At 35.9% G+C, this 17,449-nt stretch overlaps 1 protein-coding gene across 10 annotated transcripts in view; it reads left to right on the top strand.

The window, feature by feature from the left end:
- Window positions 1-17,449, top strand: part of VPS13B (vacuolar protein sorting 13 homolog B) — an 805,060-nt gene that overhangs the window by 239,570 nt on the left and 548,041 nt on the right. For 9 of the 10 annotated variants that reach the window (XM_074386811.1, XM_074386814.1, XM_074386810.1 and 6 more), the window contains 2 exons: window positions 6,159-6,293; window positions 7,017-7,190. The exons of the other annotated variant lie outside the window; for it this stretch is intronic. In XM_074386811.1, the coding sequence (XP_074242912.1) occupies window positions 6,159-6,293; window positions 7,017-7,190 (309 nt within the window). The remainder of the gene's footprint in view (window positions 1-6,158; window positions 6,294-7,016; window positions 7,191-17,449) is intronic. 10 annotated transcript variants of the gene reach the window in all.

Below are 17,449 nucleotides of genomic sequence, written 5' to 3'. Positions count from 1 at the left end.
ACCTTTGCTGAGATTTCAGAGGATGTATGGAAATGCTTGGATGTCCAGTCAGAAGTCTGCAACAGGGGCAGAGCCCTCATGGAGAACCTCTGCTAGGGCAGCCTGATGATGCAACAGAAAAGAAAAACCAATTTTCTGGGGAGAAAATCAAGCCGGCTGGAAAACTTTGCATAAGTAACGAGGAGCAGAATGTTAATCTGGAAAATGTCTCAGAGCCCCCACATAGAGTCCCCACTGGGGCACTGCCATGTAAGCTGTAAGAAGAGGGCCACTGTCCTCCAGGCCCAGAATTGTAGATCCACTGATACCTTGTACCATGTGGCCGGAGACGCTGCAGACACTCAGTATCACCCTGTGACAGCAGCCAAGAGGGACAGCTGTACCCTGCAAACCCACAGGGACAGAGCTGCCCAATGCTGTGGGAGCCTACCTCTTGCATCCAGATATGAGACATGGAGTAAAAGGAGACCATTTTGGAACTTTAAGGTTTAATGACTGCCTTATTGGATTTTAGACTAGCATGGGACCTGTAACCCCTTTGTTTTGGCCAGTTTCTCCATTTGGAATGGATGTATTTACCCAGTGCCTGTACTCCCATTGTATCTAGGAAGTTACTAACTTGCCATTGATTTGAAGGAACTTGCCTTGTCTCAGATGAGACTTTGGAATTGGAATTTCGAGTTAATGCTGGAACGAATTAAGAGTTTCGGGGAGTCTCAGAAGGGCATGAGTGTTTTCAAGTTGTGAGGACATGAGATTTGGGAGGGGCCAGGGTAGAATGATATGGCTTGGCTGTGTCTCCACCCATATCTCATCTTGAATTGTAGTTCCCATAATCCTGACGTGTTGTGGGAGGGACCCAGTGGGAGGTAATTGGATCATGGAGATGGTTACCTTCATGCTGTTCTTGCGATAGTGAGTTATTAGAAGATATGATGGTGTTATAAGCAGCTTTTCCTCCTTTGCTCGGCAATTCTCTCTCCTGCCACCTTGTGAGGAAGGACATATTTGCTTCCCCTTCTGCCGTGATTGTAAGTTTCTTGAGCCTTCCCAGCCATGTGGAACTGTGGGTCAATTAAATCTCTTTCCTTTATAAATTACCTAATCACGAGTATTTCTTCATAGCAGCCTGAGAATGGACTAATACATGAGAGGAAAATAGCAGTGCATTATTCTATATTTAATTTTATTATAAAAATCGGTAATTATTTTTAGATTATTATATTGGTGGTACAGTGTAATTTATATATCAATTACAGTAACTTAGGGATACCCTCTTTCCTTCTTCTAGTGGACGATAACAGCAAGATTTGAATAAAGGAATATGTGAATACTTAAAGCATTTTTTCAAATACTTTTTTTTTCACTATCTTTGTGATTGTTCTTTTTGACTCATGTCAGCTTTCTATACACCCTACAAAAATATTGTACTCTTTTTCCGAGTTAAGTTCTGTATAAAGTTTAGCCAAATTCTCAGAGTTAAGTACCTGGAACAGTAACTACAGTTATTTTGGTCTCTGTAAGTAACAATAATAAATAGTGACTTGCCTTAAGCGGTCATATTACAAGGTAAGGTGTGCCCATCTGAAGCCACATTTTATTTAGCTTATTTGCTCTTTTTGTTTCACCATATTGCTTTCCTAATAGTAGATTTCTTTTCACAATTTCTGAGAGAAGCATTCCTGTAGAACATAATGTGAGTGGTGCCCTGAGTTGTAAAATGTTAAGACGGTGCTCCCTCTGCCTTTCTATTGCTCACATTTGGGGCATTTTATAATTTCAGTTTGATGGTAGAGTGGAAAGAAACTAAGAAACTACTTTTCTGTATTTGATATCAAAGTCTATCAAGAGATGAATATAACTTTTGTATAAAAATATTTTCCTTATCAAAATCTGAGCTTTTAGCACTAAAAACAAATTACTTTATAAAAAACTTTTCTTGGGCCGGGCGTGGTGGCTCAAGCACTTTGGGAGGCCGAGGCGGGTGGATCACGAGGTCGAGAGATCGAGACCATCCTGGTCAACATGGTGAAACCCCGTCTCTACTAAAAATACAAAACATTAGCTAGGCATGGTGGCACGTGCCTGTAATCCCAGCTACTCAGGAGGCTGAGGCAGGAGAATTGCTTGAACCCAGGAGGCGGAGGTTGCGGTGAGCCGAGATCACACCATTGCACTCCAGCCTTGGTAACAAGAGCGAAACTCCGTCTCAAAAAAAAAAAAACTTTTCTTAAGGAGAAATTATGACATAATGATGTTTTAGTTATTAAAACAAATTTGATACCTGAGAAATGTAATGTTATTAAAGGTATCGAACTATATTCTTGATTGTTGTTGTCTAAATCAAGGTACTTTATATAGGTATATAAGATTCTTCTTTTTTTTTTTTTTTTTTTTGGCTTTGAGACCGAATCTTGCTCTGTTGCCCAGGCTGGAGTGCAGTGGTGTAATCTTGGCTCACTGTAACCTTTGCCTCCCGTGTTCAGGTGATTCTTGTGCTTCAGCCTCCTAATTAGGGGGGATTACAGGTGCTCACCACCATGCTTGACTAATTTTTGTATTTTTAGTACAGATGGGGATTCACCACATTTGCCAGGCTGGTCTCAAACTCCTGAACTCAAGTGATTCTCCTGCCTTGGCTTCCCAAAGTGCTGGGATTACAGGCATGAGCCACTGTACCTGGCCAAGATTCTTACTAGATGTTTCAGACAACTTATATGAGTCTTATATATAACATGTACAAAGTATTAATAAAGAGCTATTATTTATGATTCAAAGTAGATTATTAAGTTTTAGAAACTGTAAAAAAATCTGTGTTATAAAATAATTTTAAAGAAAGTCATTTGGTCTATCCATATTCTTTTGCTTTTGTGTATTTCCAAAAATTAATTCAGATTTTCGATTCTGAACACGATGAAGAACTCTTTAGAGAACCTTTTAGTAGTTCTTTTGTGTTGACCATGATATAGATTTCCTACATTTCTTTTGAAAAATTGGTGGAGAATGAGAGTTTCACCCTTAGGGATTGAGAGCTAGAGGAGGGGAGAGTATTATTAAGTTCTATTTCTGTCTCATCATCTAACATAGTGATTGGAACAAGGTAAATTATTCACTGATTATAGCTCCCTGCAACCATAGTAGATGTTAAATAGAGCAGCTCAGCATCCTTTTTAATAAAGAGAAATGAGATCCAATTTGCCACTTTCTGTCTTGGGCCTTTGCAAACTCCTAATTTCTCTAATCCTATTATTTTATTGTTATACTTTAAGTTCTGGTGTACATGTGCAGAATGTGCAGGTTTGTTATATAGGTATACATATGCCATGGTCGTTTGCTGTACCCATCAACCTATCATCTACATTAGGTATTTCTCCTAATGCTATCCCTCTCCCAGCTTCCCACCCCTTGACAGGCCCTGGGGTGTAATGTTACCCTCCCCGAGTTCATGTGTTCTCATTGTTCAACTCCCACTTATGAGTGAGAACATGTGGTGTTTGGTTTTCTGTTCTTGTGTTAGTTTGCTGAGAATGATAGTTTCCAGCTTCATCCATGTCCCTGCAAAGGACATGAACTCATAGGTTTTTGTGGCTGCATAGTATTCCATGGTGTGTATCTGTCGTATATTCTTTATTTAGTCTATCATTGATGGGCATTTGGCTTGGTTGCAAGTGTTTGCTATTGTGAATAGTGCTGCAATAAACATACATGTGTATGTGTCTTTATATAGTATGATTTATAATCCTTTGGTTATATATCCAGAAAAATGATGTTTCTGGTTGTAGATCCTTGAGGAATTGCCACACTGTCTTCCACAATGATAATACTAGTTTACACTCTCACCAACAGTGTAAAAGTGTTTCTGTTTCTTCACATCCTCTCCAGTATCTGTCTCCTGATTTTTTTTCATAATCGCCATTTTAACTGGTGTAAGATGGTATCTCAATGTGATTTTCATTTGCATTTCCCTAATGACCAGTGATGATGAGCTTTTTTTTCCCACATGTTTCTTGGCTGCATAAATGTCTTCTTTTGAGAAGTGTCTGTTCATATTGCTCATCCACTTTTTGATGGGGTTATTTTTTTTCTTGAAAGTTTAATTTTTTTTGTAGATTCTGGATATTTGCCCCTTGTGAGATGGATAGATTGCAAAATTTTTTCTCATTCTGTAGGTTGCCGGTTAAGTCTAATGATAGTTTCTTTTGCTGTGCAGAAGCTCTTGAGTTTAATTAGATCCTATTTGTCAATTTTGGCTTTTGTTGCCATTGTTTTTGATGTTTTAGTCATGAAGTCTTTGCCCATGCCTATGTCCTGAATGGTATTGCCTAGGTTTTCTTCTAGGATTTTTATGGTTTTAGGTCTTACATTTAAGTCTTGAATCCATTTTGAACTAATTTTTTTATAAGGTGTAAGGAAGGGGTCAGCTAGCCAGTTTTCCCAACACCATTTATTACATAAGAATCCTTTCCCCATTGCTTGTTTTTGTCAGGTTTGTCAAAAATCTGATGGTTGCAGATGTGTGGTATTATTTCTGAGGCCTCTGTTCTGTTCCATTGGTCTGTATCTTTGTTTTGTTGCCAGTCCCATGCCTGTGTAATTCTCACCTATCCTTAAGGATCAAAATGAGGTTCTCTCTTTTGATTACATTTTTCTAGCCATTTATTTATGGAAATTAGTACCTTCTGTGCTTTTATATCCTTTAGCAAGTAGTACATAATAAAGATGTTAATACCTACTTCTTGGTTAACTGATAAACATTCATTTTCTTCCTTTTTATTTACACAGAGCATGTAAATTTTATTTATGAGCATTTTAAGTTAAGTATTTTAACACAGGAGCTATTTTGAGTTACGGACTGAGTGACCCTAGTCTGAAAGTTCAAAATCCAAAGTGTTCTAACATCTGAAACTTTTTGAGAACCAACATGACTCTCAAAGGAAATGTTCATTGGAGCATTTTGGATTTTTTTTTTTTTTTTTTTTTTTTTTTTGAGACAGAGTCTTGTGGTGTCGCCAGGCGCCAGGCTGGAATGTAGTGGTGCAATCTTGGCTCACTGTAACCTCTGCCTCTCAGGTTCAAGCAGTTCTTCTGCCTCAGCCTCCCAAGTAGTTGGGACTACAGGTGGGCACTACCACACCCAGCTAATTTTTGAATTTTTTAGTAGAGATGGGGTTTTACCATGTTGGCCAGGATGGTCTCAACCTCTTGACCTTGTGATCTGCCCGCCTCAGCCTCCCAAAGTGCTGGGATTACAAGCGTGGGCCATCGCGCCTGGCCGCATTTTGGATTTTTGATTTTCACGGTAGGGATGCTGCACTGGTGAGTATGTAATGTAAATTCCAAAATCCAACAAAATCCAAAATTCAAGGCACTTCTGGTCCCAGGTATTTTGGATAAAGGATCTTCAACCTGTATTTTGTTTGTGTCTCCTCATTTCATCTGACCAAGATATTGGGAGAAAAAGTTTCCTCAGGTAGTTTCATGTTTAAATGTCTCCACCTAGGCCTGGCATGGTGGTGCATACCTATAATCCCAGCACTTTGGAAGGCCAAGGCAGGCAGGCCACCTGAGGTCAGGAGTTCAAGACCTAGCTAACATGGGAAAACCCCATCTCTACTAAAAATATAAAAATTTGCCAGGCTGGTGGAACATGCCTGCAATTCTAGCTGCTAGGGACGGTAAGGCAGGAGAATTGCTTAAACCTGGGAGGCAGAGGTAGCAGTGAGCTGAGATCACACCACTGCACTCCAGCCTGGGTGACAGACTCTGTGTCAAAAAAAAAAAAAAAAAAAAAGTCTTCAAAACTTGACTTAACAATTTAAATTTGTTTCAAAAATAAAAATCTTACTCTGTTTTTTAAAGCCAAATATAATTTTTAAAATTGTCTCTTGTTTTCTTAAAAAAGATTTGTGCATTTCCTTTTATTTCTTGAGTTTGACTAATCAAGAATTGAGTAAGTATAGTTATGAGAGTTCAGCCCATTTATTTTAAATTTGCATTCTTTCACCTCCGAAACACTAAACTATGAAACCTAACACAAATACTGTAAGAACATCTGAGGTAGATAGTTAAAGTATAATTAAGTTTAAATGCCTTGGTGAAGGAGTATAAAAATTATTTAAATTCAATCGGCTAGTACATTTGCAGTTTTCTTTTATTAGGTGTGAAATCTAAGAATCCCCTGCCAACTCTTGAGGGCTCAATCCAGAATGTTGAATTGAAGTACTGCAGCACATCATTGGTCAAATGTGCCTCTGGGACCGTGGGATCAATAAAAATTTGTGCCAAAGCCCCAGGTATGTGCAGCTGGACCGTGTAAAACTTTATTGCCTGTATAAGAGAATTGGCCTTGCGTTTTACAAGGAGCGTTACTGAAACAAGAATTTACTCATTGTTCCTATGAATCAGACGTTTTAAATTTTTACTTAAAAATTTTTCTGATTGTGCCAGGATGATACTTCTTGACATTAACAAATTAATTTTTATTTAGGGAAAAATACTTAGTTTTATGAATGGTTATGAGGGAGAAAAATTAAAGTAATGCTTATTACACTTTTTTGGGGGAATAGGAGGTATATATATGTCACTTAAGATGAAATTAAAAAGTTATTATTATAATGTAATTAAATAGGAGACCCAACTGTTTTAATTTTGATTGTAAATGACTTTACCTTCCTACCAATATTTTATTGCATAATATTTTTAAAAAACTCTTTGTGATTTTTTTCAGTGTAACCTAATTTTAAGATAAGTTTATAAAGGTACAGATTTCATTTAATTTTTAGAAGATAGTGTAGTTGTTTCCTTTTATAAACCTTTCTGGACATGTTCTATATTCATTAGCAAATATGAAAACTTAAGAGTTAAAAATGCTTTGCATTTCATCAGACTCAGTATAATTAAATGTATAGCTAAAATTATCAAATAAAATTGAAATGTTATATTATTATTAGCATATTTTAATTCTGAAGCTACTCATGTTCTGCTTTTATTGTTGTTTTATAAATATTTCTTTTCAGTTGATAGTGGAAAAGAGAAATTGATTCCCTTGCTTCAGGGTCCTTCTGACACTAAAGACCTTCATAGCACCAAGTGGCTCAAAGAGAGTAGAAAGCCAGAGTCCCTCTTAGCTCCAGATTTGATGGCCTTCACAATACAAGTTCCACAATACATTGACTACTGCCACAATTCCAGTAAGAGCAAACCTACTATTATTCCTTTATTTTGCATTTTTTTTTTCTAGAAAGGCTTTTAAAATTGGGCTTTTTTTTTTTTTAAAGCAATTTTTGTCAATTGGCATACTCTCGGCAGTTGTGCTTTTTCAAAAGTCAAAGGAAAAATATTTGTATCGCTTTTATTTATTGAAATGTGTTTATAAATAATAATGATGTTATTTATATGATAGAATTTAGTGTTATATATGGTGGTTAACTTCAGATTCATATTTATAAGGAACAACTGAGTTTTAATGTATAGTGTATGATTATAATGCATATTTTCTTGAGATAGTAGCACTTTGTAACCCACAGTTTGTCGTGTGTAAATTATGTTTTTACCTTCTGTAATTTTTTAGGAATGAAAAGATTTGATGTTAGAACTGAGAAAAAAATCTCAGAGGTCATTACCTCATTTCTTAGAGTTTATTTTTTTTCTGGTAGCCCTTTGAATAGAATCTGTTTCATTTTATTCAACAGTGTAATAGCAAAGCTATACGTCTCATATTGAGAGGACGTATCAGAAGAATCAGTGAAGACTGAGAAAAGTAAAAAGTGTGATAGGTGGAGATCAGTATCAGCCATGAATTCACGTAGCCAGTATGTAGATTAGCAAAGTCAGGGTGTTCAGTCAATGAGATTATCAATATGATAGTAATACAGACATTTGTTTTAAAAGATAGGTGGTCCACATATTCTCTCTAGAAGTAATGGGCTAGTGAGTAGTTTCATATAGCTGCTTAAGAGTAGAGATTCATTGACATTATCCAACAATACTGTAGTTTATAGAAAGTATATTCAGCACTAGTATGTTCACGTAGATACTAGGAAAAGATTTGTAATTAACTGAGCAGAGACTATGTAGAGGTGAATATTGAATAAATCTGCACAAGTGAATGTGTACAGGGACACAAAACATTTGAAAGATGAATATATTGCAGTAATATTTGCAGCTGAATGGCATCCACATTGAAAACTGGAAATTCGTGTTTGAAAGGTGAGTCTGAGGATGCTCTCTTTTAGCATGCTTCTAAGGACAGCACACCTCAAAAAAGATTTCAGCCTGATAAGAATGGGTATGGAGCCATAAAGAATGAATGATTGGAGTTGACTCCAGGATCAAAACTAGGGTTATCCCTATGGAGAAAAGATTTTACGAGTCTTATAAGGCAAAGATTGGTAAAAACCTTATTAAAAGGCCTGACAGCTAATATTTTAGGGTTTATGGCCCATACAGTCTCTATCTCAATTATTTATTTCTGCTGTTATAGCGGAAAAATAGCTACAGACAAGACTTAAATGAATGGATGTGACTGTGTTTCAATAAAACTTTGTTTATAAGAGCAGGAAGTGGGCCAGATTTGACCTATGTGGTTTGTCTAACACTTTTATAGAAAGAAGGGATTGGTGGTTAAATATCATGGCTTTGTTAATGCCTATTTAATTATGTTTCTTAAATATGTTGTTTAGTAAACTTCTTCATAGAATTATTCATATAGTAATTTTTGTTTTCAAATAATAAACTTAAGATGATATTAAAATGATCAGACCCATTAGAGAAATGCAAATCAAAACCACATTGAGATACCATCTCACCCCAGTTAAATTGATGATCATTAAAAAATCGGGAGACAACAGATGCTGGAGAGGATGTGGAGAAATAGGAACACTTTTACACTGTTGGTGGGAGTGTAAACTAGTTCAACCATTGTGGAAGACAGTGTGGCAATTCCTCAAGGATCTAGAACCAGAAAAATTATTTGACCCAGCAATCCCATTACTGGGTATATACTCAAAGGATTATAAATCATTCTGTTAAAAAGACACATACACATGTATGTTTATTGCTGCACTGTTCACAATAGCAAAGACTTGGAACCAACCCAAATGCCCATCAATGGTAGACTGGATAAAGAAAATGTGACACATATATACTGTGGAATACTATGCAGCCATAAAAAAGGATGAGTTCATGTCCTTTACAGGGACATGGATGAAGCTGGAAACCATCATTTTCAGCAAACTAACACAGGAACAGAAAACCAAACACTGCATGCTCTCACTCATAAGTGAATGTTGAACAATGAGAACACATGGACACAGGGGGAGGAACACATACACTGAGGCCCGTTGAGGGATGGGAGGCTAAGGGAGAGATAGCAGAGGGTTGGGGGAATAAGGTAGGGATAGCATTAGGAGGAATACCTAATATAGATGATGGGGTGATGGATGCAGCAAACCACCATGGCACATGTACTTATATAACAAACCTGCATGTTCTTTACATGTACCCCAGAACTTAAAGTAATAATAATAAAAAAAGAAATAAAATAAAATAAATGACTAAAAATAAAATGACCAGAACATTCAGTTACAATTTTGATACCTAAGAAGAGATTAATCTTACTTGAATTTGCCACTTATTCTTGAGTTGGACAGGAACTCTGAATATTTGTTTTACCATATATGCAATTAAAATAAATTAGTAAGTCAAACTTATTTAAATCATCTAATCTGTTAACAATATTTATATTGTCTTTTAATTTAAATGCATTTCTAGGATCACAAAATTTTATTTGTGGTTTTAACTTTTTATATGGCTCTAAAAGTAAACTGGTATAAGAAAAATTATCTATGACACCTATAATATTTATAAAGATTTAATTTTTTCTTGCTGTTAAGGAAATTCACCTAATCTGCAACATTAGCGTTTTCTGTAGCCAAGAGACTCTGTCTCAAAACAAACAAACAAAAAACACACAAGTAGATAAATGCCCAGGTGAGGTTGTTAATGAACTTTTCCCACGGGCTTGTAGAATTTGAACGATGATCATGCTAAATGGCTTTTTAGGGTCACGGCATGATGTGTGGAAGACAGCTCCCATTGTGCATATACTTTAAAATTGAGGGGTATGGGTGGTTAACCTGGGGACCAGTAAATGTTGTGGATGTTATGTAAAAATCATCAGGAAGTGACTTTTGAGAGACACTTACTTAGGCAGTCTTTTGACTGTGATTTGAGAATGTGGGGGAATGGACAGCTTTATTAATGGGGATTAGGAATTACGACTGGAAGAAATATTAATGGTATTAGTAAAACTTATAAAAACAGTACTTTATGATTAAAAAATCACATTGTGTAAACTATTTTATTTGCTTACAAATCAAAACTGTTTTAGGAACAGAAAATAATATTTGTGTCTTACAGAGGAGGAAATAGATACCTAGAAGTTCAGTGACTTGCCCAAGTGCCTAGCAAGTCAGACTTTGAACTAGAATTTGGGACTTCTAACTATAACATTTTCCCACCATGCTGGGTTGCTTACCATTTTCTCTTTTAACCTTAGAATCCACCTTGCCAAACACTACATCACCCAGTCTTAAAAGTTTCTAACTTAAAGGATCTCCTTTTTTACTTTATATTAAGCACTGTCAGAAGAACCACGCTGTCATGATCTTACAGCATTGCTTTGTCTTTGAAGCCCAGCAATTCCCTTTATACTTTTCCCTCTTCCCTACTTGATTGCATTCTGCACTTGCCTATCTCTGATAAACAGCAAAGGAGCTGAAGGCTCTTATTAGAATACAATGTGTTAGTACACATTCTGTATTTATGGTTACAGAATGACACATTTAATGACACATTTCTTACATTTGTATAGATATAACAAGTCAAATAGAGAAATAGATGCTTCACTGGTTCCTTCATAGGTAGAAGCACTTGGTGACTGTAACTGATATGTAAAACATTTAAAAGTAGGTTCTTCCAGGTGCAGTGGTTCATCCCTGCAATCCTAGCACTTTGGGAAGGCTGAGATGGAAGGATCACTTGAGCCTGGGGGGCAGAGGTTGCAGTGAGCCACAATCGTGCACTGCACTGCAGCCTGGGTGACAGAATGCAACCCTGTCTCAAAAATAAAAAAAAATAAATAAATAAAAATGAGTTTTAAGTATTTTTCTTTTCTTATCTTTTTTTTCCCCTGAGACAGAGCCTTGCTCTGTCACCAGGTTGGAGTGCAGTGGCACAATCTCAGCTTACTGCAACCTCCACTTTTCAGGTTAAAATGATTCTCATGCCTCAGCCTCTGGAGTTGCTGGGATTACAGAGGTGCACCACCACACCTGGCTAATTTTTGTATTTTTAGAAGAGAAGTGTTTCACCATGTTGGCCAGGCTGGTATCGAACTCCTGACCTAATGTAATCCACCTGCTTTGGCCTCCAAAAGTGCTGAGATTACTGGCCTGAGTCATTGTGTGCAGACTCCTTTGTCTTTTTAATATGGTCTTTGGCTCTTCTTATGCTATATTTTGCCTATGATTCATAGCAGGTTCTGGTTGCCAAAAAGTTCTGAGTCTTTGTTAATCATGGTATTAATGTGTAAATAAATTTTGGAGTGTCTGCTATTTAGGGATATAAAATGACCATGAATTACTATCAGCTTAGAGTCAGAAGAATTTAGGCCATCATTTCAGTTTCTAAGCCAGTGTTAGGAGTTCTGTTTACATGTCTTTTGCTATTTGCTTCAGCTCTGCTGGCCTTTTTTGACTTTTTTTGTGGTGATTATATATTTACATATACTGTTTTTTCTGTCTAGGATTCTCACAACCATCCTTACCCTTTTTAGACCTGTTTATTTCCAGCTCAGTCTCAAGATCTCATTTCAACCACTACTCCAACGAAGACTTCTGTGACTCTGCCTTTTCCCTACTTCCTCCCAACTCACTCAATTTAATTAAGTGCCTTTGTTTCATTCTTTCATAGCTGTTAAGATGGTATATATTTATATAGCCTATTTTTACCACTTGACAATAAATTCCATGAGGGCAGACTTAATCACTGGTTGGTTATCATTTTATCTCCAGGGCCTATCATTGATTAATGAACAAAGAATGCATGCAAAATCACTTGTTGAGTGAATGAATAAATGAATGAACATCTATGACAGATGCTCAAGGGCATAAATATATTTGACAGATAAATAAGTTCTTAATACATGTTAGCCTCCTTTTCTTTTCTCTATTTCTTTTCTTCCTTGTCTTCCTTTTTCTTTTGCATGTATCTACCACTAGAGGAAATATCTACCAATATCTTCCTCTGTAAGACAGTTCTAATTACTGTTAGAATCTTTGTTCACTGGACTATAACTTCCATTTTCTGGTCTGATTTTATTATTATAGATGACACAAAATAATATATCAGCCTGAAACATACCTGACAACACATATTATCTTACCTTTTTTAGCTTTTTTTCCCCCTTCATTTCATTTGATATTCATCCTCTCCAGCATTTACTGCTATGGTTGCTCATACCCTTTCTATTAAAACTTCAGTCTCTCTTGGCTTCTAGATGTTAAAAGACAAGTCTATATAGCAGTGGTCCTCAACTGTTTTGGTACCAGGGACCTGTTTTGTGGAAGACAATTTTTCCATGGACTTGGCTGGTGGGGGATGGTTTCCGGATGAAACTTTTCCACTTCAGGTCATCAGGCATTAAATTGTCATAAGGAATGCACAACCTAGATCCCTCGTATGCCCATTTTTCAATAGACTTTCTGTTCCAGTGAGAATCTAATGCTGCTGCTGATGTGACAGGAGGCAGAGCTCAGGCAGTAATGCTTGCTTGCTTGCCTACTGCTTCTAACAGGACACAGCCTGATACGGATCCATCACCCAGGGGTTGGGGGTTCCTGTTCCATAGGTCTTTTGTGGTTTTTGTACTTCTTGTGAATGGAGGCACTGACTGCCCTTTGTTCTGGACTGTCTATTCAAAGACGTTCTTATAGTGAACAGCCTTGAAAGACAAATATCATGTCTCATTCTAGAGCAAAGAGAAAACATGCTTACTGTTGTAAAACATTTGGTTCCTTAACTTAGGGTTCATCTCTCGTTATATAATTCACTTCATGTACAGGCAGCCATCTGAACAAACCTGCACACTATCACCTCTGTGAGGCTTGTAGGAAAAGGGAACTGATGCAGATATGTTGATATTGGTATTTTTTCCTGTGCCATGCGTAATAAAGCCCTTATCTGTGACTTCAGATCCTTGTCTTCTACAGCATGTATGAAATTGTGGTAGTATACGATCTTAGGTCGCTCACAATTCTTGACTTCAGAACAATGTAGTTTCTTGGTATTCCTTGCTTTGTTCCCTTCCTCAGAGATGTTTCTTTCCTTTGTGCCTTAAATAGAGGTTGTTTCCAAGATCACATTATTGACCTTCTCTTTCTATCTGAATGACCTAGTCACTATATCTGTTTTCAGCAACCAACCATAAGTTTATATCTTTCTGTCCATTTATTTTCTTTTGAGATCTGGACTGCAATTTCAGCTGCTACTTAAATCTTTTTGATGGATATTTTAATGGTGCCTAACACATTGAAAACTAAACTCAGTATAATCTTTATTCCCTGTTTCATACTTCATCATTCACTCTCTCAATTAATGGCACTATTTCCCTCTTAACACAGTCAATTTCAGCACTACCTCAGTTCTGCCTTTCTTACCTGCACATGGTTGATGTTTCACAAAAGCTTCCTCCACCCCACCAATTAAATTGCTAGGCAAAACATCTTAAATTTATTTTAGTAATTTTCTATGTGATTTGTTTTCAGATTCCCAAACTGACTACTTCCACTACAGGTTTGAAAATGTCCTCTTTAAAATGTTACTCCAAAATTTAACACAGTCCTCCACATACCACAAACTACAACATATATACTTCTCAGATTTGTATAGGGAACTTCTATTCAGTTGCTCTTTGTCTTGAGCTTGTATGCTACATGGAAACCATGGTTATTTTCCACGCGAACTACTCTTAAGACATTTTTACATATTTTATATGTCTACATTAGTTTATTAATCTACGTGGAAAATGTTATACTTATTTCTATGAAATTTCACCTAATTGATTTTGGTCCATTAACGAAGACTTAAACTCTCATATGTTAACAGACCACGAAGTCTCACTTATTTACCAGACAATGCAGTGGCATAGGAATGATTTCTACGTATACTGGACTGAATAAAAGGAAGGCAAAAGCTGTCAGCAGAATGAAGTTTTTTCTAAAGGGGATAGAACAACTAGGAGAAGGGGCAGGTAGCAAACACTGATGTCAATTTTACTCCTAAGAGTTTTGTAAAGCAACTCCTACTGGTTCACTACAGTTTCTACTCCTCTTTTTGCCTGTATGAAAGCTGTGATACAGCCAACTTCAAAATCTACACAGAATCACAAGGTTAATGTCATTGGATCTTAAATGCAAAAGCTATGAATTGCAAAAATAAAAACTCACATAGAAAATGTTTATTATTTTCTAAGTAGAAAATAAAGGAATTTAATAGTATAAAATTTTTAATTTTAAAAAATTGTGATAAAAATAATTAAAAATTTTACTCATCAAATATGGGAAACTTTTGATCATTGTTATTGGAGAGGAAAGTCACGATTATGATTGTAATCTGTAAATTAACTGTTACATTGGGAGGTAGTTCTGTCTCTTGATTAAAACATACCAGTAAACAGACAACACACTCTTGTTTTACCATTCAGAATTGGTTGGTTAGAATATAAATTGTTTAGGAGTTTTAGAAATGGAGGCAGTATTTTATATTGTAACTTCAAATTTGTAGGGAATGTGTTTTTTTGGTTGGTTCAAAAAATTATGCTCCTAATGTAAAAATAAGGGAATTGCCTTGAAGTTGTATTTTTAGTATTTTTGACAGAACACATGAGTAAGAATGCTTATATATTGTAGCAATTAAAGACAATTCACATTTGTGGTTTGGGCATAAATGTGTAAAAATTATACCCATCTATCTTATTACATTTCCTCTTTCCTCCCTGAGGACTTTACTGTGTACTTTATCTGTAATTGTTGCCAGTTTTCTATCATGTTCCCACTGGGCTTCTGGTGCAAAAAATCTTATCCTCTTGATGACAGAGCTTGCCTGAATGATTTCATGCTCCTAGCATTTTTGTTCACGGGAATTAGGGGCAAAATGTAACTACAGCTGAACAGAGCATCTATTTTTGTAATTTTGGAGTTTAGGCACTGTTATTGGAACTAAATGAAGAGATGCAGGTGTTCTCCAGTCCAAGCCCTTTGGGAGTTTTGATGGTAGATGCTTGAAAAGAAAATGCATGTGTTTCCACAGTCAAACAGCAGCTGTGAGACAAGGATTTATGCTTTTCTCAGAACTTTGGGATTTCAAAATGTTACATTTAATCACAAGCCCAGAAAGGGAAGCAAATGTTAAAGATGTTACGCATAAAAGTAAGTTTACTGATTTCTTTACCATACGGGCTAGTTGTGGGAACATAGGAACAAAATACTTTTTAATCATAATACAAACAATTTCTAAAGGATTATGATAATTGTATGGACATTACCTTTTGAAAATGTTATATTTGTAGTACAGAGAATTTTTTTTATCCTACTAGTTACTTAAAATATAGTTTTTCCTCCCATTTAGGCAGACAGACAGACAGACAGACAGACACACACACACACACACACACACAAGGTGAAAGGTGTGGTAAACTGTTTGCCATATGTATTTTGATTGTTTTTTCCCAAAAAGTTTAATAGCTATCTTATTGAAAACATTATTTTCAAGTACAAGAAATGTCAAGTTCTAGCTAAGGTAGTAACTAAGGGAATTTACTGATATTTAAATATAGGCATATATTTAAATGTTTTCAGAAAACAAGGCATATATGTATGTTTAAAATACTTATTCTTTTTTCAAATTATGAAGTTACTTTGTGTTGTAACTGATTCTCAAATTTATCTTTATTAAAGCACCACCTTGCAGTATTTCTTTGTCATTCTCATATTTTTGTTCCTCTACTTTTTTTAAAACATAGTCATTCGTTTATTCATCTAACAAGTATATTGCAAATATAAGTCTCCATAATAAATCAACTTCTAATATATTGAGGAGTAAACATATAAACAACCACAGCTGAATAAATGAATGAATGATATGAAGGCTTATATTTGGTAAATTATATTATTTCCATTCATCCTTTATAAATTATATTACTTTGAGCAAGTAAGCCTTTCTGAGTATTGGTTTCTTTTTGTATTTGCTTTGTTTTAGAGATAGGATCTCACTCTGTCATCCAGGAAGGAGTGCAGTGATGCTGCAGTGTCTACCTCCCCTCTCAGCCTCCCGAGTAGCTAGGTATACAGGCATGAGCCACCACTCCTGGCTAAAGTTTTGGGTTTTTTTTTTTGTAGAGACAGAGTCCCACTATGTTGCTCAGATTAGTCTTGAACTCCTAGATTCAAACAATCCTCCCACCTTGGCCTCTCAAAGTGCTGGGATTACAGGTGTGAGCCACAGCGCCTGGCCCAGTGTTGGTTTGCCATCTATAAAATGGAGATACTCTTATCTGCTGAGATTGTTGTGAAGATTAAATTATGTATCTTCAAGTACACTATAAACTTAAAAACATAATGTGGATTTTAAGTATAAATTACTCTGTTCAAAATAGTACTCTATATTAACCTGTCATTAAAAATGTGTGTTTTTTCTCTGAGTCTCTTCTTTTCCTTCCTTAATCTCAACATCCCAGCTAATGGTATCCACTTTAACTTTTTTCTCAAGGTAAAAATTTACAAACCTATGATTATGCAATTCTGAAGCTAGGAGCAAATCCTTTACCTAGTTCCATTATTCTCCTTCCACATTGAAATGTCTCCTGGAAGCTATGATGTTTAGGAGTCTGGAACAGTTGCAGTAGCAACAGGAAATTACTTTGTTGGCTTCCTTTGAAAGGTCCCAGATTCTGAAGGAAGCCAGGGGGAGAAATCTTTTGAACTTTGAGGGTAACCAGTTTCCCTCATTTATGTAGCACAAGGTCAAAATGTCTGCATTTTTTACTGTTTGTATAGCAAGTGTAAACTGGTATTTAGAGTAAATAGTAGCTTCATTAGTAAGTAGTGAATTAATATACAAAAAAATTCAAGTTGTATAGTGCGCCGCAAGTGAACCTCACTAGAAAATATGGACTGCCTTATAATTTGTTTAAAGTATGCTTTTGTATGTATCAAAACTACTATTTTATATGTATCAAAACTACCTTTATTTTTTACTTAGAAAATAATACACATTTTCTATGTGAGTTTTTATTTTTGCAATTCATAGCTTTTGTGTTTAAGATCTAATGACATTAACCTTGTGATTCTGTGCAGATTTTGAAGTTGGCTGTATAGTAGCTTTCATATAG

This window comes from Saimiri boliviensis, chromosome 15 (assembly GCF_048565385.1).
Source record: "Saimiri boliviensis isolate mSaiBol1 chromosome 15, mSaiBol1.pri, whole genome shotgun sequence".
NCBI lineage: Eukaryota > Metazoa > Chordata > Mammalia > Primates > Cebidae > Saimiri > Saimiri boliviensis.
This window is presented reverse-complemented; position numbering and strand designations above follow the sequence as displayed.